We start from the raw sequence: 18,285 nt of genomic DNA, 5'->3' as shown, positions 1-18,285 counted from the left end.
ACATAGATCATTATTGTCAAGTCGATTCGCATTTCCAGTGGGGTGCTCAGGCCAATCAATCTTCACAATTTTTACATGACGTTACAAAATCCACAGCACCAATCACTGACTTTGGTGAATATTATCAATGACTCCTCCAAATATCCCACTTTGGCTAAAAGCTCAATACGATTAACAAGCGATTTTATGCGATGGGTCTTGACGGAGTCGCCATGTATAGCGGCGGCGGACTGGGGTCTGCAAACTCGTCGTAGTTGTACCAGTCCACCTTGTCCCCGCCGCCTTGTTCTTCGTCGCTACTACCCCCACTCGAGCCATCATCGACAAACTCTTCGTTGTCGTACTCGATCACTTCGGCTTCCGTGTCGTCAAAATCGTCGCTGTACCCGAGCTCGACCGCGGCCGAAACCTGCCGCGCACTGGACAACCACCCGCCGCCGCCACCACATGCAACAACCTCGTCCACCGATGTCTCGAGCGTCAGGTCCTCGTCGTCAAAATCCGAGTCGTCACTGTAAAAGTTCTCTTCAGCGTCGCATTCGCTCATGGACGTGTACGGTCCATCGTCGTCGCCAGACTCGATTATTCCCTGACTCGTTCGAGCCTCTAGCATGTTGTCTTCGTCCAGCGACATCGACGACGACGGCGACATGGACGACGTGTTGCGCTTGGTAATTGAACTAGCTAATTTGACTCCCGCATGTTTGAGACGAGGCGAGTCGGGGTGTCGGGGGGGTAGTTGTTGGTCGGATGGTTGGAGGGCCTTGCCGACTACATGCGGACGGAGTACGTGGTGTTTCTTTGGCTCCACTCGATGACGTGGCAGCGCGTGTGTCGATGATGGGGGGGGCTGGCGGTGGTCCAAGGTCAGGGCTTGTCGGCGTCGGGTCCCTTTGTGGCCTAACCATGAACGGCTGAGCATGGATTGGTGGAGGGGGGGCTGCTGTGACAAGGGGGGGGGCGTTCAAACCGTAGTCGATGTGGATGCTGTCACTGCACTCTTCCGAGTACGCGCTCTCGTAGTTGGGTTTAATCACTTCGTCGCCGCCGCTGTGTCTAGTGTCGATGGCTTCTTCCACTTCGTCCGTCGTAGTGGTGGTGACCACCCACGCCAGTCCTCGCTCGGGGTTTCGACGAGGAAAATTCCCCTCCACAGCTAAACATTGAGGGGGGCTGCCGTGGACCACCAAAGTAGGCGTCGCACCAAGCAAGGAAAATTCCTCGTCGTCCACACTCGACAAGTACTCGTACGTTGTTGTCTCGATAGGAACGTTCCCACTTGAAGGACACATAGAATGGGGAGTATTTGCACTCTCAACGACGTTCTCGTCCATCAAATGACTGGCGAGGGGGTCGGGCACATCTCTCGCATTCGATTGGATGGCTACCACATCACAACATCACAGTAAGACACAAGCAGCGTGTTCGTGAGAAATTTGTACAAATATATATATATATATATATAATGGTTTTTCAACATCACAGTAAGACACAAGCAGCGTGTTCGTGAGAAATTTGTACAAATATATATATAATGGTTTTTCAGCGTGTTCGTGAGAAATTTGTACAAATATATATATATATATTAAATAATGGTTTTTCTATTCTTTGATATTTCACGAAAGCATGCCATACGAGGTGTGCCAGAGAAACATCGAAATCAAAGTCTGTGTACCTTGGACGTGGGCTTGAATCATCGGCATGTGGAGGATGGCGTCGATGGAGGGTCGTTTGGCAGGGTCTTTTTGAAGCAGGGCTTGCAGCAGCGATGTGAATTCCACGGGGTAGCATGGGGGTAGAGGCGGAAACTATCGCCATCTTGTTCATCACACACACATGTGTTGTAGAAGAAGGACAAGGTACACGTACGTCGTGCTGGATGATCTTGACAATCAGCATGAGGATGTTGGGGGCGTCGAACGCGTGCTTTAGGGTGCACACTTCATACAAGACACACCCGAGAGCCCAAATGTCGGACGCGTACGAGTACGGCTTGCTCTCGCATACTTCGGGGCTCATGTAGTAGGGCGTCCCGACCACCGTCTTGGCGTGGTCCATGGTCGAGTCCAACGTCCGCGCGATGCCAAAGTCGCCGAGCTTGACAATGTTCTGACGGGTCAAGAAGATATTGCTCGTTTTCAAGTCGCGGTGGAGGATGTGGCGCTGATGGAGGTACTTGATGGCCAGTGCCATCTGCACAAACCAATCCAGGACAAGAGTCGGCGGAAACAACGCCCCGTCGTCGGCCTTCAATGCCTTGATGCGGGCCGTCAAGTCGCCGCCGTCGCAGTATTCCATCACAATGTGCAACACCGTCCCTTCAACAAAGTTCTCCTTGTACTGTACGACGAACGAATGGCGTAACTTGGACAAGAGCTCGACCTCTGCAAACGCTTGCTTGGATTCCTTGTCTGTCATGAGCTCAATGGGAATCTTCTTGACGACATACTTGTGGCCCGACGTGATTTCCGTCACAAGGTACGCACATCCATAGCTACCACGTCCGATGCATCGCTCTTCCAAGTATTTGTTCATGGCGTCAGCGACGGAGCTGGCACGCCAGTGCTCGGATGACCAACGCGGCGGCGGGCGTTGTGATTACTAGAATTGTCGTCCGGATAAAATCCAAGATCCATGTCGAATTCCGGACAAGTCTATCTTCCGGTAATCGCGACGGTTCGTCACATTTTATCCGGTACATAGACTCCTTGTCATGCACAGGGATCATCAATAATACTAGTATACTACTTCGAAGTACTACGTAATATAAATATTATAATATATTGCAATACCTACAATTAGTAATTGATTATATGAATAATCCAATGCAATATACGTAGTACTTATTATTATCAAGCCACAATAATCGATATGTTGACTGTTTGACCAATACAATATACCAATAAATATTTTCAATACCAAAGACATATTGTGAAAATAGTACCAGTATGAAATCATTGCCATTATTTATACAGTTCCACAAACAATTGGGACTTTTGGGGGTGTACTGTAACTGCTCAAATTGAAGTACATGGATGGGCATAAATAAAACGATGTACAGTAGCCGAGTGTTGCATAAAACACTTTCGTAAATGCCCCGAAGTCTCCCGGACCGAAAGAGTACAGCGATGAACATGCTATCACAATACTTGTCACTCGATGATCACATATCTACAATAAACCAGTATAACATAGAGTCGCGCCACTTTGTATAGTGAAGCGGTTGAACTGTTATGGCCACTACATTCCCAGGAAAGTGCTGCGTTATACAGTATCATACTTCATATACGTATAGTACTATCGTTGTAGTGAATTCTCAATTATTGGTTAGGCTCGAAATCGAGCTGCCACAATTGCTGTCAATGCATGCTGCGAAGCAAAAATTATGGACTTGGTTTGATTCCACTATATTTCTTCACATAAATGTATTTGTATAGATATCTCCTTGTGTTGTAGCTGTTGCGGCACCAGAAGCAGTTGTTAGCTAGCTTATTACCATGGGAGGCTATTGCCACGAATTATGCATATTCAAGCGATGAGATAGATACAATTGATTGATTTTGGTTTGTGTTACTGTATCAAAGGTGGCTGTTGATCTTGGACAACACAAACCAAATCAATTGTATCTGTAGAACCACGGCAAGCGGGTTTGCAAAGTCGAAACGAGCATTTTGCTTGTCCGAGCTGGTGGCCGTTGCTCCACACACTGTAAATGCAAGAAGTGCAATACTGAAGGATGCACTGCCATGTCACAACAACGTAGGCTCTGCCGCCCTTGTGGCGGCATCATTTCGTGTAGTGTGGGCGACTGTGCCAAGCAAGCTCAGATAGCTGGAATATGCAAGCGACATTTTAAGAGCAATATTGACAAATATTGCTCTTAAAATGTGAATAGTAGTATAACTGTACAATATAATAACAATATATCAAAGAATATAGTGTTATTGTTATAATAACGAATATAGCGTTATTAGACAGATTTCGGAACACGTTCCCATGCATTTGCCGTCAATTTACCTCGTTAAAATTTATCGAGTTTACGGGAACTGTCAAAATTTATGTGGGATGCCGTAGAAACGGCCATTTGTACGGCAAAGGTCACCCCTCCTCTAGGGCTTCATCATTGGTCGGTGTGGATTCGCCACCACACATGCAAGCATACGGATATCGTTCCTCATGCGGATGTGGTAAATGCAAATAAGTTTTGTCGAAATCATGAGTTGGGTCTGCCACATATTTCCCGTGCATTAAATTTTCCGTGCGTGGGAAGTCTACGGCAGTGCTTCCGAAATCTGTCTATTGTTACTGGTATATTTCAAAGTAATAACGTTATTCTTCGAAGTTGATGCTCGTCACCTATAAACTACCAACTTTTCACAAATTTTTCTGACTTCTATTTCGTATCCATTACTCAAAATTTCAGCAAATTGAGACGTAGAATCGACAGATCTCGATGTGGTGAAGAAATTCTAAGTCTCAGATTCAAATTTGGTGATGAATTGGTCCAGAAATAGATATTTAACCTAGTGGTATTTTACATGGGCGCATGGATATTTGGACATAGGGGTGGCCGGAGAGATGTATCTTGATTTTTGTACGTGGCTCTTATCCGTATATAATATCCGGAGGTACTTGGGACCTTTAACCTCCCACTGCAGTGATAAAACGCATGAAATCAGTATTTAACGTATTTAGTTTTTAGGCTTAACTGCATTAATTGTACGTTAAATAATAAAACCTCCACCTTGTCGATTTGGCCAGTTGGAAGTTTTTAGATGACGTGCATCATGTACGTATAGAATTTAAAACACAAATGTTAGGGTAATTAGCATGAATTTATACAGGTATCATATGTCTAGAGATTGCCTTTGTCCAATGAAAATCGATTTAGGGTTTGATAGGATGAATAAGTCGGCACATCAATGCACAATCGTATCGACTTCAATGGATTGACTTGAATAAAGTATACTGTTGCACCTGACTTCAACGTTTCGTCCATACGTCAATTCCCACCAAATTGTTTTGAATCTGTCGCGCGCAGAGCTCATTTTTCGATTTACCTCAAGGAACGCACCCACGATGGGCGCGCGGAGGCCATGGGCAACATGGGCGTTGGTATGTGACGTCACAGCAACGATGCGGCTTGTGTCGTTTGACGACTATTTCTATGTTGAATTGACTTTTTATTGCGTGATTTCCATTTTCATCGGGCACACGACACAATTCATCGGGCACATGGGCAATTGCTTGGGCACACGGCCAATTCTATCGGGCACACGGCCAATTCTATCGGGCACACCGCCAAATATATTGGGCACACGACCAAATATACCGGGCATTCGTCCAACTTAACTGCAAAATGGTGTAGTAGTATATGCTTAGTATATATATAATATATATACACGCTGATGGATGTGCAATTTGCACTGGCAGGATCAAAGGAGAGGCAGTAAATTGATCGTGTGCTTCTTCTCTAAACCTATCGGTCGACAATGTCTTCGTTCTCGACGGCACTTGGTGGCGTCGCTTCTCCGTGTCCGTCCGGTTGGACATTCTCGTCGTCTTCTGCGGCTCCTCCTCGCAACGGGTACACGGGCATGATCTCGGCCGACCCGCAGCAGCACACGTCGCCTTCGCACGCCATGAATGCAAACGCAACCATGCCCACAAACATGACAAACATGACCATGTCCGTGTAGAAGAAGATCATGCCTTGCATGTACTCGTCGGGGCTCAGGCGCTGATTCATGCATGATGCGTCATATGCGAACCAGAACGACAAAACCAAAATCGTGGCGCAGCACATGAAGAACGTGGTCGTGCTGAACACGTTTCGGAGCGCTGTAAAGTATACAAGACTTGCCACGGCGAACGCGACCGCGAATGCCACGGCCACGCTCGGCATGTAGCCATAGAGCGTGTCGTCGGCTTTTTTGATGGTACACAGCACCCCCAAGACGGACATGACGACAAATGTGAGCGCGAACACAAATAGGCTGACGTGCATGCCCAGGTACGCGTCGACGCCGACGAGGAACACGGACATGCACACAGTGTACACGCCCAGCACGACAAAGTTGGTCGGGTAGTTGTACTTTTTCAAGTACAACGCGAACAAGAGCACGATCGTGGCGGCGAAGATGGCCACGAGGGGCCAAAACTCCACGAACGGCGCTTTGAGTCCGGCAATGTTGGAGAAGGCCGCGATGAGCCCGACGACCACGAGCAGTTGCATCGAAAACAGCTCAAACAGCTTCCGTCGAAACCCGATTTGGATCTCCAGCGGCATATTGTCGACAATAAACGGATCGTCGACGGGGTTGACGCCGTTCTGAAAAATCGACAGCCCGATCATGGTGCTCGTGCTCATGTGAGCGTGCTCGTAGTGCGACTTGATGCGCTCAAAGAACTTGTTGTCGCCACCGCCCTTGGCGATCTGTTGTCTCTCCAAGTGCTGGAGGAAGATGGTGCCACGCCGATAATGGCTGCGGGGCTTGACGACCGTGTCGGGCTTCTTGCCTTTGATGTGCCCCCACAGATTCTGGATCGTTTTCCGACGGGTGTTGGAAGCCATGGCCATGAGGTCCCCAGCGAGGGCAGAGGGTGGTGTTGAGAACGACTGCAGGTCAAATCGGGAGCTATCTACCGGTAACGTCGGCGGCGGTGGAGTGACTGGCAGGACTTCCGACACTTGGTCGTCCTTTTCGTCGGGGGCTGCATCCGGCTCCATCATGCTTTTTTTACTCTGTTCTTGTCCTTCCTGTTGTAATCACGGAGGTGAGCCACGTTCCCACACACACACCACCAGGATACGATAGTTGGTGTCGCCTTGAACTAGTCAACGACTCCTTCCCGTCTTCTTGAGATGAAGTACACCGAGTGGAGAAACGGTGGAAGGACTGCAAAAATAGCCTCCTCGGTCGTTTTTACCATCGCTATTTATAGGGAACGGTCCTTTGTGCATGGAATGCTCAGGTGCGATCCATCTTGGGCGATGGGCCAGCTCTTGGATCACAAATGGTCATGCATGCAATATTCCACGAAATTATTATATTATAGCAATAACAATACGGTGAATATTGTATTGTTCTTGAGATCTCACATGATTAATTACGGGTTTCGAAAGGGCCATATCAATACCATCGGTATACTGTATTAATAACAGTATATTCTATTCCAGTGAATACTGTACTTCGATTGACAGTGTGAAGTCGAAATTTTTACTTGAATAAAGTATACTGTTGCCCCTGTACTCCAACGTTTCGTCCATACTTCAATTCCCACCAAATTGTTTTGAATCTGTCGCGCGCAGAGCTCATTTTTCGATTTACCTCAAGGAACGCACCCACGATGGGCGCGCGGAGGCCATGGGCAACATGGGCGTTGGTATGTGACGTCACAGCAACGATGTGGCATGTGTCGTTTGACGACCATTTCTATATTGAATTGACTTTTTATTGCGTGATTTCCATTTTCATCGGACAATTCATTGGGCAGATGGACAATTGGTTGGGCACACGGCTAATTATATCGGGCACACCGCCAAATATATTGGGCACACGACCTCGGTGTGCCAAATTAAACGGGCACATGGCAAATTATATCGGGCACACGGTCAAATATATCGGGAATGATTGGATGAAATGTTTCGTTAGTGCACTTTGATTGGCTAGGACATTCTCAAATTCACTTGTCAAATTAATTCGATTGTACTACTAGTACTCGGAAGTCGAAATTGGAACGGATTTGACAAATAACTACTAGTACGTCAGTCGGGTATGAGTACTTTTGATAGATTGGAGTGTTAAATTTATACTACTTACGTAGTACTAGTACAATCTATCACGATTTCAGGCCCTTGGAATGAGCAGGTTTCAACGGCGCCGTGCCAGGCCGCTTTTTGAGTAGCTTCTTGTGGGCTGTAATGTTGAGTTTTCTATCTCCAACAGTATCGCAGATCGGATCAAAAAATGAATCCAAAACGCTATCTAATACTCACTCTAGCGGGGAGATGGGATGAGGTGCCTCCTCTCGAACCCCCACAAGCTCGGCGTTGAGTGGGACAGAGCTTCGATACACCTATGTCAGCATCCCTATCAGCATTCAGCTAGATTGTTTCGTGCACCTTGGACGCAAACTGGCCAATGTTGACCTTCCTTGTGAGGCCGTTGTGCACTAAATCGTGTGCATCTGCGACGTCGTTCTCGGGGTCGCCTCCCGGAAGATCCACAAGAATGTCCTTCATGCAAGACATGCATCTAGCGGCACAAGGCTGCTGCTGCTGCTGGTCCATCGGGTCTTTGGGCTTTAGCATCATCGACTCTTCCAAACTAGATCTCGTAAACTTGAGAAACAATTAAGTAAATTGGACTTTACGCACCCTTTGAGCACCTTCACGTCAGCTTTCTTGCGCAACAGCCGCCGCATATCGTCGACGGCGGCTTGGTTGGCCTGCAATTGCGCCACCAAGTCCTAAATACATCATAAATTGTTTTAAATGTAGATATTTAAAGTATTATATATATGTACGTGGAATTGGTCGGCCGTGCGTTGGTTCGATTGCACAAGATGCTCCTCCACCAAACGCAATCGAGTACCGTGGTCACTGGACTGCATCGCTTGTTCGCGCAATTGTTCCTGTACAAGTACAAACAACTATTAATTTGTATCCATGAATATATATATATATATATATATATATTCATTAATATTCGTTTATATCCACGAATATTAATGTTCTACATCTTACCTGCAACGAATCGTGCCTCACTTGAGCACTGGCTTGAGCCTTGTCCAGTTTCCGATCCATGTCACTACGGGATGTTTAATATGAGTATCCGTCGAACTATTCTTTGAATTCTAATGGTTTCGACTAATATATATATATGATAAATCACTTGCATTTGACTGGCTTTGCCCGCCAGTTTGTCTGCCATGTCAGCATTTACGTGGCGGACATTTTCTTCCAAATCTCGAATTCGGTGCGAGAACTGCACGACCAAGTGCATCTCGGCCTTGTCGTCCGTGATTTTCAGTATCTATCCGATACACATAAATATGTATATATATATAGAAATTTATGCAAAATGAACAAATTATATTCCCAGAAGGATGCAGCCGTACATCTCGATGAAGCGCCTTGAGTTTCAATTCCACCGCGGCCAGAATCTACGATTTAAATAATGCATTATTCAAATGAGTCCAATATATTATTTCAGGTTATGACGTACATTAGTCGACAGATCGTTGTCCTGTTTCTCCAGTAGCAGCGTTAACTAAGGTTTGTTTGTTTACAGTCATGTAAGTCGCCAGTTTATGTCCAAACCTGCTTTTCACCGGCAAACAATTCCTACCGAAACAACACATATATTTCACGTTCATGAGTTGTCGATAATTTTCAAAGAGGCCCAATATATTATATATATATTACCTTGGACTTGCGTTCCAGCAACTCCAGCCGATTGGCAATAGTAAACAATTGCTTTTTCTTGGTGAAGAGTATGTTCTACACGAATACGATCTTACGGCATTACAACGTCGTAGCGCTCTCCAGAATACCTTGGGTCGTTTGATCGTAGCCAGTTTGGAGCGCACTACTTTCCAGCCATGTTGGCCCGCTTCCTTGAGTCGCTGCAACTCTTCCTCACTGGGCTGGACCTCTTCATCGACGCTGTCGCTGCTTTCGTCGGAGCTCTCGGCGTCCTCTTGAGGTGGCCATTTCTCCTGGGAAAGAAGATTGACGGGCGAGGGATCGATGGCGGCGGTGATGGTGTGGCGGTGCTGTTCACGTGGTGATTGGGGACTGCTGGTGGGTAAGCGGGTGGAATGGGGACCAACAGCAGTCTCCTTGGGCACCAACGTTGTTTCGGTTGTCGCGAGCGGTAATGGCATGCCAGCGGTGTGGGAGTATGATTGTGGTTGCGTAGTGGTAGTTGTAATAGTAGTTGTAGTAGCAGTAGTGGCTGTAGAACCCGTCGACTGTGGCTGGGCGTTGGCTAGCAACGTCTGTCGTTCGGCCGCGACAGTCGTTGTTGGGGCAGCGGCTGCTTGCATCGAGGTGGCATGAGGTTTGGCCACACTTGGCGTTGTTTGGGTCGACTTGCCGGCGCTGTTTTCAACGACCAAACGCGATAAAGGAAGGCGAGGAATGGTATGCACAGCTGCTGCGTCGTCTGGAGGGGGCGAAGGGGGCGGCTCGGGGTGACTCGGCCGCCGCCGTTCGAGCTGGATGGACGGGACGTTGGAACCGTCGGCGGTTGGTGTGTGGATCTTGTCGACCTGCGTGGTGTTGGATACTCCGGTTGGCACAGATCGGTCGATGCTGTCTGCCTCCATCTTGGACGCCTCCTCGTATCCGACTGAGATGGTTGGTCCCTTGGATGCTGTCACGTGGCGATTTGGGTCGGTGGAGTTGATAAGATCATCCTTCTTGTCCTCAACGTCGACTAACAACCTCATGTCCGTGGGGGCGATGTTTTCCCAAGGTTCTGCGTGGACTTGCTCAATCCCTATGTCTTCCACTGTGCTTAATCCCTTGGTTGGCGCAGTCACGATGGTCTGCTGACTGTCGTTTAGTATATCCTTTGATATCGCAGCCCTAGGAGTCGTAGCTTCTTGGACGGACAACGCTATGTGTTCCATAGGAACCGCATGCACATTCGCCTTGGATCGGGCAGTATGCGGCACGTCTCTCTGGTCGGGAATGTATCGCGATCGCGGCGAGTCGCGAAGTAGCCGTGCGGAACTGTGGCCTCGGTTGAGCGTCGGGGGAGTCTCTGTCGGGCCAGCCGACAACTCGGCGGTCGGGATGGAGGTTACCAACCCAGCAGGAGACGACAGTGCAGGCGGCGGCTTCTTCCGTCTCTTCTTGGGTTTTTCCAAAGGTTTGGCAACGTGCCCCATGGCCAACGCACTCATCACGTGCGACACCACGGCCGACTTGGACGGCTTGGTCGCCGGCAGGGGAGAGGCCAGCGATGGCATAAATGTGCTCGCGGCGTTGAACGCCTCATCGTTCGTTCCGCCCTCGATGTTGTGCGCAATTATCTTGAGGCGCATGTCCATCTCCACCACGCCCGAGTTGATCGATGCCAGGCACGACTCGAGTGTTTCGATCTTTTGGCACAGCGTCCGTAGAATGTTTTCCAGGGATGTGGCCTGGCTCGCCACCTGCGGAACAAGACCCTGGAAGATTCGAACATGCACAGGAAGGAGAGCGCCGTCGGTCGTGTCCATGTTGTCCATGTTGGCACACCCGTTCCCGCGACAATATTGCGGTTTCATTCAGTAGGACAGTTGCCAGTTACGCACATGTCACTTCGATCAAGCAGCTCAGCTGCCCAGTGCCATCATGCATAGTACTGTTGCTCGTTTGCCTCATGTGAACGTTGGTGGCTGCAAATATGTACGATGAATGACAACCTTCAGTTGCAAACAGCCAAGGTCGGGCGCCTTGCACTGGGTGGGTGCTAGCTGAACTTGATCGAAGTGACATGTAACTGGCAACAGATCAAATTCCAGTCAATCCAAATGCCATTGGTTAAAATAGCCAAAATATCCAGGTCATACTTCAATTTCATTGGATAATAGCCTTCCAATATCCTGCACCAAATTGCTGCCCCACACAATAATTGAACGAAGAAGGATGTCGTGGTGCACCATTGAGTCGGATCCAGGTACCTGCTGTCTGTCGTTGACGATACGGCGAATGTGTACTGATATGCGTGGTGCTGTGTGTATGTGAAGGTGTGTTCACGTCGTTGATCGAAGACATCGGCGTCAAGGGGATCCAAGTCGAGGAGCTGTACTCGTTAGACGACGCGTCGTTCCAGCACATCTCCCCCGTGTTCGGCTTGATCTTCCTGTTCAAGTGGACTCCAGGGCATGCTCCCGCTCCCGCCACGGGGTCGGGATTGCATCACTTGGTATCTCCCGATCTGTTCTTTGCCAAGCAAGTGATTAGCAATGCATGCGCGACGCAAGCGATATTAGCGATCCTGCTCAACCTCGAGTCCCCGCATGTTGTGCTGGGCGACACATTGTCGGAATTCAAAGCCTTCACGCGCGAATTCCCGTCCGATCTGAAAGGCCTGGCCATTTCCAACAGCGACACCATCCGCACCGTGCACAACTCGTTTGCGCGCGCCGAGCCGTTCGTCATCGACGAGGACAAGCGACCGGCCAAAGACGACGACGAAGTGTACCATTTCGTGGCGTATGTGCCATTCCAAGGCAAGGTGTACGAGCTCGACGGTCTGTCCGAGGGGCCAGTGTGCCTCGGCGACATCGCCTCCCTGGTACATCCATCCACCCATCCCATTCCTGCGATCCTCGTCCATCCTCCTCATCGAACTCGCGTAGGACCCGACAGCGTGGTTGAAAGTAGCGACTCCTGTGATCCAGCGCCGTATTGAAAAGTACGCGTCATCCGAAATCCGTTTCAACTTGATGGGACTGGTGCGCAACCGCGTGCAGTTGGCCCAAGACCACATCGCGGCGCTGGCGGAGCAGGACCAGACGGCCGCGGTGGTCGGCCAGATTCAGTCGTGGCAGCAGTGCATCGCCACAGAAGCCCAGAAGCGCGCGAACTGGAAGAAGGAGAACGTCCGCCGCAAGCACAACTACATTCCGTTTGTGATCAAGTTGCTGCAGACGTTGGCCAAGAAAGGACAGCTGGACCCGCTCTTGCAAGCCCAACTGGACAAGGCCATCGCCGCACAGCAAAACGACACAAACAAGGCGTAGAGTTAAAGAAGAAATGGAGGATCGATTGAGAGGGTTAAGGAATGTCGTCCAATCAGTGGGGTGAGAACGCATATCGCTTAGCATCCGCCGCGGAGCTGCAACACCATGTGGATGGTACCTCCGGCCGCGACGTTGTACTCTTGAAGCGTCTTGTCGTCCGCCCTACAGAGTGCGAGAGGCGGTCATACTCGAGGATATGCACCATGACTAGACGTACAGTTGCTTGCCGCTGTAGATCAACCTACGCAGGTGAAACATGTGAGCAATGACATGGGCGGGACGGTCATACCGGATCTGGTCGACTTGGATACCTTCCTTTTCTTGGAGAGCCTGCTTCACATGCAAGATCTACGAAGGAGGGGTTGTTGTTAGGTTGCCGAGAGCGGTCGGTCGGCGAGTCGTACAGTGTTGTCCGGTTCAAAGTTGAACGTTTGCTAGCACAACAAGCAAGTCCATGACGAATGCACGCGTGAGGGATGATACTACCTTTCGTCCTGTTAGTGTCTACACGAACATGCGCCGTTAGATGGATCGACCAAGGGCACATAGGAGCGTCGACGTACCTTGATCTGGATCTGCATGATGAAGGACGTGGAGGTCGCTTGAAAATCTGGTTGACTCGTCCACTTGATTTTAAATAGCACTGACTCGAGAATAAAATAAATGACTTCAATTATATTTTGGAAGATGTATCCAAGGGAAGGAAATAGATTTAATTTTAGGATGACTTCGACCACGTTGTTTTTAAATGCCACGTATCCGGATGACGTAGAGTGTTGGTTGTTTACAATCGTTCTGGTTTTGATGGGCCCCGGGGCACCAGTTTTGGCGCTGGAAATGTCGAATTTGGTTGGCCACAAGGATTGGCTCTTGGTTTCTTCGCATAACTGTGAGCAGCACAAGAAATCATGGTCGCGACTCGACGCTCCACGCGATCTCAAGGTCGAGCGACCCCCGTTGCGGATCCAGTTCCGCCGCCGCCTGCGCCAACCCCAAAGCGACAGACCCGTGGCAAGGCCAAGGTAGTGTTGTCCGCCAGCGCAGAATCTCCCGCCAAAACTCCCGCCGGAACCAAGGACAACGATGAAGTTGACGCCCAAGACGTGACCCCGTCAAAGCGAAAACACACACCCGCAACCAAACGCGCGTCTCCTTCCACCCGTAAGAAGACGACACCTGTGAAGCAGGTGGAAACACCGTCTAAAGCGAGCACAACCGACCCACACAAAGCAACCACCGCCAGGTCTATCGCCATCAGCAGCGATGATGCCGATGTGGAAACAAAACCCGCGATCAACAACGAGGTGGTGGTGACGACAACCCCGTCGAAAGAAGTGCCCTCGAAGAAGAAGGCTTCGCCTGCCGCGAAACAAACTCCCAAGGCGAAGGCAGGCGACAGTGCTGCTGTTGCGTCTGCCACCGCGACACCACCCATTGCGCAGCAGAAATCGAAGTCGACCGAAGTTATTCCGTCCGACACTGAATCCGAAGGTGACGACGAAGATGTTGAGGCTATGGTACGTCGCTCTTTCCATCGCCTCGCGCCGTGTTGATTGGGTGGTGGCTGTAGGTAAACTTGGCGTTAACAGCCTTCACGAGCCCCTCAAACGACGAGGCTGCTCCCATCCAAGACGCAGAAGTCCCTGTTATGAAGGAACTCGTGTCCAACAGACTGCACAGCGGCGTGACCACCCGCGACTTGTACCTCAAGTTCAACGGCAACAAGTGCGCAAACGGGGCACAGCTGGCGTCCGAGCGCAAACTCGTCGAGGAACTCAAGCAGTTTGCCAAGACGCAAAAGGTACAGGCTGTGCAGGACGTCGCCAACGGCAAAGCGCACACGACGACGACGGATGCAGGCAAGAACCAGACCAGCTCCAAGTGGTTCAACATGGTTTCGAACGAGCTCACGGCCGAAGCCAAGCGCGACATCCAGCTGATCAAGATGAGAAACTACATCGACCCCAAGCGCTTCTACAAGTCGAGCGACCACCGCAAGTCTGCCATGCCCAAGGTGTTCCAAGTCGGTACGGTCATCGAAGGCGCGGCCGAGTTCAAGTCGGCGCGCGTGAGCCGCAAGGACCGCCACCAGACGTTCACCGAGGAAATCCTGCACGACAAGAAGATTGGCGGCTACACCAAGCGCAAGTACGGCGACATCCAAGCGGCCAAGGCGAACCCTGGCAAGAACAAGTTCAAGAAGGTCAAGCATCACGCCAACCGCAAGTAGGACGAGGGGTTGTTGATGTTGCCAGTAGAGGGAGTTTTATTTAACATTTGCAACAACCAACGGATGATTGTTATAACTGTACAAACACCAAGGTACAGCGTGATGAAAGTAGTTCAGGTAGTGTTATAATTGAATTTATCAGGTATAACAATACAATCCTTCATCTATCACAACACAGTGTTTGTGCACCTTTATAACAATTATAACAACCATCGTGGACAAAATGTTACACTCTGGAACGAATGGGATTGGTTGGCAGGGTCCAAGTAAGTTGCGTGTGAAAATTCAACATGCAACGGCACCAAGGGGGAACTGGAAGTGGGCTGAGCTTGGAACGGTTCATCCGGGGTAAAGCGCGACCGAACAAGGGCAAAGGAGAGACGGCCAGTGGCAAGCGCAAGCGCGTCGAGAAGGCCGTGCTGCTGCGGAATTACCGCAAGGAAAAGCAACGCGTGAACCCTTCCGCTCCGTCATCTTCGGCCGCTGCAGATGACGATGATGGTGCGTCGTCCAACGCTCCGAAATCGTTTTACGACAAGGTACACAAGTCTTCATCGTTCGTTTTTGTGTGTATCTCATGCGGCGATATATGGCTTCAGTTCTTTGCCACCCTGCACGATGACGGCGGCGACGACAGCACGGCCGCCCGTTCGACGCCCAAAGCCCCATCGACACACAAGCCAGATCCTTTGTTCAAAGCCAAACGAAAAGCCCAGCAAGTCAAGGACGAGCGCACCGTGAAGCGACAAGTGATTGAGCAAAAGGTAAAGGAAAAGGAAAAAAAGGTGGAGAAGCGCAAGAAGCGCCACGTCAAGATGAGTCTGCGCACGAAAACGGGGCAGCCGGTCGTGAAGCACCAGATCAAGGACATCTTGGCCAAGTTGAAGAGCTCCAAGTAATGTGAAGGGCACTAAATGAAAATGAAGTCTGCATAACGTTAGTCCAAGTAGTTGAACCACCAATGCTGCCGACGAAACTGTCACAGCCACAGGTACGTACATACCCCAGGGTGATGCTAGGCCCCGCCATCACTACTACTACCAACCCTGGCAACATCAGTGCTACGTGCTCCTGTGACGTCCATGTGACCCACACAACATTGCAAACAACACGACGGGAAACTAACCAGATCTCGTGTTCTTTCGTGGTTTCCTGTGTTTATCAATACTAAGAGAAGTCGGAGGTCTGGTCAGCCATAGACTACGACCTATTTGGCCATGGGGTGGGCAGCAACGTAGTCGATGACTTGGGCAGGGGTCAACAGTCGTTCGGCTTCGACATCTGGGATTTCAATGATAAATTCTTCTTCAATCGCCATCACGACTTCCACCACATCCAACGAGTCCAAGCCCAAGTCGTCAATGAACTTGGCAGCTTCCGTGAGCTTGGAAGCGTCCACCTTGTTGCCGACGTTCTTGATCACGTTCAACACACGGTCGCTGACTTCGGCGCGATCCAAGAAGGTTTGGGCGGAGAAGGCGCGGATGGCCATGCGAGGGGCAGTCGCATTCAAGCGCACAACTTGCTTGGCGAGAGGAAGAGCAATACGGCTGAACATGATGCTGATTTGGCAAATTTGCTTTACTGGCAAAGCCTGGCCACTCACCAAGCCCCCCATGAACAGTCCTGAACAGGTAGGAAACCGTTATAATGAATACCCTTTCAATTCCTATATTCATTCGGTTCGTCACAAAGAAGTGAGACACAAATCAAGCTAGGCTGGCATTACACTTGAACCTGCCATATTGAATCCCTCGGAGACACGATATTGGATCGGACTAAGTTTGAGTGAATTCGTACTTTACAGAGCGTCCATGCATTAATCACCGCGGTGGGTGATGTTCATGGTGGGGAGGGATCGTACTTAACAGAAGTGGAAAGTTCACTTTGAGAGAGGGAAACCGAGTCACTATAAAATTGTATGTGGTCGAATTGACCGCACACCGAGTGTGGCCACTCGCTTTGGGCAATTGACTAACTACTTCCAAAAACCGAAGAAGCATCAACCATCATCATGGCCGCTCCGTTGTACAAAGATGTTAGCAAGAAGGCCACGAATGTCTTGAACGACGACTACGACTTCTCCCGCAAGTTGAAGATCAAGACCAAGACTGCCAACGGCGTCACCTTCACCACCGAAGGCGCCATGGCCGCCAACAAGAGCATCCTCGCGAAGCTCGGCGCGTCGTTTGTCGTGCCCCAAATCGGCGGCTTGACCGTCAGCAAGTTGCAAGTGACTACGCAAGGTCGCGTGATTGTCGAAGCCGACATTAACAACGCCCTTGTTGACAACTTGAAGGTCACTGCCAAGGTCGAAGACGGCAGCCGCAAGACCAACGCGTCGCAAGTGACTAAGTTGGGCTTGGAATACAAGCAGCCCACGTACACGTTGACCAAGGAATTCGACGTGACTGCCAACACGGCCTCCGTGTCGGCCTTGGCGGTTGTCAGCGGTGTGACCGTCGGCGCCCACGGTGCGTTCAACGTGAACAAGTCGGCCGTGTCCGACTACGGCGGAGCATTGGCGTACAACGGCGGTGACTTCCAAGTGACTGTGGCCACGAAGAAGAGCTTGAAGACCATCAACGCCAACTTCCACCACCAATTCGACGCCAACACCATCTACGCCGCGTCCATCGACTACGACGTCCAAACCGCCGCCAACGCGCTGACCCTTGGCGGCCGCTATGCCGTGGACAAGGACACGACGTATTTGGGCAAGGTCAACTCGGACGGGTTCGTGTCGTTGGCTGTCGTGCAAAAGGTCACGCCATTCCTGTCGTTGACCACCTCCGCCCACATTGATGCCAAGCACTTCGAAGGCGACTCGCACAAGTTTGGTTTGGGATTGACCATCGGTTAAGTTTATAGACACACGTACCTGTTGTGTACCATCCGTGCATCCTTTCACTTATTACGATCTGGTGTTTGCATACGATCTGGACGAATAACAACAACGAAGGTGGTAGACTGTCGAGACTGCGTGCATCAGAATGCATTCATTTTCGCAGCATGATGGATGTCGTGCTGCTGTACCCATCGTCTGCACCTACATACTGTATGTACTGTGCACCCTGTACGACCTGAGCGCACATGGAGGTGTCGCATTATTCAAACTTCAAAAAACATAAAATAGCGGTGGGCATCGCTGATTGGTCATTATTGGTGTGATATTGTCAAGTGGTGAGCAGCACCAAATCGGCAGACAATCAATCGACCAATCAAGACCCACAACACGAATCAAGTAGCCAATCAAATCCACCAATTCCACATGGAATTAGTATGTTTGAATGAAATTAGTGTGAAACTCG

At 49.9% G+C, this 18,285-nt stretch overlaps 9 protein-coding genes across 10 annotated transcripts; 4 read left to right on the top strand and 5 right to left on the bottom strand.

Annotated features, from left to right (window-relative positions):
* Window positions 1–47: 47 nt before the first annotated feature.
* H257_11714 (NEK protein kinase) lies at window positions 48–2,617 on the bottom strand. The gene is made up of 4 exons (XM_009838720.1): window positions 1,870–2,617; window positions 1,676–1,808; window positions 971–1,384; window positions 48–900 (listed from the first exon to the last, which is right to left on the bottom strand). Exons 1-4 carry the CDS (start codon window positions 2,533–2,535, stop codon window positions 185–187), a joined length of 1,929 nt encoding a protein of 642 aa, XP_009837022.1. The 5' UTR covers window positions 2,536–2,617; the 3' UTR covers window positions 48–184.
* Window positions 2,618–5,360: 2,743 nt separating this feature from the next.
* H257_11713 (hypothetical protein) lies at window positions 5,361–6,893 on the bottom strand. The gene has a single exon (XM_009838719.1). The coding sequence runs from the start codon at window positions 6,731–6,733 to the stop codon at window positions 5,480–5,482; it is 1,254 nt and encodes a 417-aa protein (XP_009837021.1). The 5' UTR covers window positions 6,734–6,893; the 3' UTR covers window positions 5,361–5,479.
* An 884-nt stretch (window positions 6,894–7,777) lies between these two features.
* Window positions 7,778–11,280, bottom strand: H257_11712. Of its 2 annotated transcripts, XM_009838717.1 has the most exons (12): window positions 9,559–11,280; window positions 9,431–9,505; window positions 9,326–9,349; window positions 9,231–9,275; window positions 9,124–9,168; window positions 8,902–9,038; window positions 8,750–8,813; window positions 8,530–8,637; window positions 8,381–8,472; window positions 8,126–8,330; window positions 8,000–8,079; window positions 7,778–7,936 (listed from the first exon to the last, which is right to left on the bottom strand). In XM_009838717.1, the coding sequence occupies exons 1-12, from the start codon at window positions 11,242–11,244 to the stop codon at window positions 7,843–7,845; spliced, it is 2,655 nt and encodes an 884-aa protein (XP_009837019.1). In that variant the 5' UTR covers window positions 11,245–11,280; the 3' UTR covers window positions 7,778–7,842. The 2 variants fall into 2 exon arrangements, with proteins under 2 accessions (XP_009837019.1, XP_009837020.1); XM_009838718.1 differs by having other exon boundaries at window positions 7,778–8,079.
* A 355-nt stretch (window positions 11,281–11,635) lies between these two features.
* On the top strand, window positions 11,636–12,798 carry H257_11711 (hypothetical protein). Its single transcript, XM_009838716.1, has 3 exons — window positions 11,636–11,675; window positions 11,746–12,296; window positions 12,361–12,798. The coding sequence occupies exons 1-3, from the start codon at window positions 11,645–11,647 to the stop codon at window positions 12,742–12,744; spliced, it is 966 nt and encodes a 321-aa protein (XP_009837018.1). The 5' UTR covers window positions 11,636–11,644; the 3' UTR covers window positions 12,745–12,798.
* On the bottom strand, window positions 12,742–13,346 carry H257_11710 (hypothetical protein). The gene is made up of 6 exons (XM_009838715.1): window positions 13,308–13,346; window positions 13,231–13,248; window positions 13,149–13,178; window positions 13,034–13,092; window positions 12,962–12,985; window positions 12,742–12,906 (listed from the first exon to the last, which is right to left on the bottom strand). The coding sequence occupies exons 1-6, from the start codon at window positions 13,323–13,325 to the stop codon at window positions 12,822–12,824; spliced, it is 234 nt and encodes a 77-aa protein (XP_009837017.1). The 5' UTR covers window positions 13,326–13,346; the 3' UTR covers window positions 12,742–12,821.
* Window positions 13,347–13,613: 267 nt separating this feature from the next.
* H257_11709 (hypothetical protein) lies at window positions 13,614–15,059 on the top strand. Its single transcript, XM_009838714.1, has 2 exons — window positions 13,614–14,261; window positions 14,315–15,059. The coding sequence occupies exons 1-2, from the start codon at window positions 13,653–13,655 to the stop codon at window positions 14,972–14,974; spliced, it is 1,269 nt and encodes a 422-aa protein (XP_009837016.1). The 5' UTR covers window positions 13,614–13,652; the 3' UTR covers window positions 14,975–15,059.
* A 187-nt stretch (window positions 15,060–15,246) lies between these two features.
* H257_11708 (hypothetical protein) lies at window positions 15,247–15,910 on the top strand. The gene is made up of 2 exons (XM_009838713.1): window positions 15,247–15,513; window positions 15,574–15,910. Exons 1-2 carry the CDS (start codon window positions 15,265–15,267, stop codon window positions 15,871–15,873), a joined length of 549 nt encoding a protein of 182 aa, XP_009837015.1. The 5' UTR covers window positions 15,247–15,264; the 3' UTR covers window positions 15,874–15,910.
* Window positions 15,911–16,073: 163 nt separating this feature from the next.
* On the bottom strand, window positions 16,074–16,606 carry H257_11707 (acyl carrier protein). Its single transcript, XM_009838712.1, has one exon. The coding sequence runs from the start codon at window positions 16,590–16,592 to the stop codon at window positions 16,182–16,184; it is 411 nt and encodes a 136-aa protein (XP_009837014.1). The 5' UTR covers window positions 16,593–16,606; the 3' UTR covers window positions 16,074–16,181.
* A 294-nt stretch (window positions 16,607–16,900) lies between these two features.
* On the top strand, window positions 16,901–17,936 carry H257_11706 (hypothetical protein). Its single transcript, XM_009838711.1, has one exon. It carries the CDS (start codon window positions 16,989–16,991, stop codon window positions 17,835–17,837), a length of 849 nt encoding a protein of 282 aa, XP_009837013.1. The 5' UTR covers window positions 16,901–16,988; the 3' UTR covers window positions 17,838–17,936.
* The last annotated feature ends 349 nt before the right edge of the window (window positions 17,937–18,285 follow it).

Source organism: Aphanomyces astaci (assembly GCF_000520075.1).
Source record: "Aphanomyces astaci strain APO3 unplaced genomic scaffold supercont1.35, whole genome shotgun sequence".
NCBI classification, from domain to species: domain Eukaryota; phylum Oomycota; class Saprolegniomycetes; order Saprolegniales; family Verrucalvaceae; genus Aphanomyces; species Aphanomyces astaci.
This window is presented reverse-complemented; position numbering and strand designations above follow the sequence as displayed.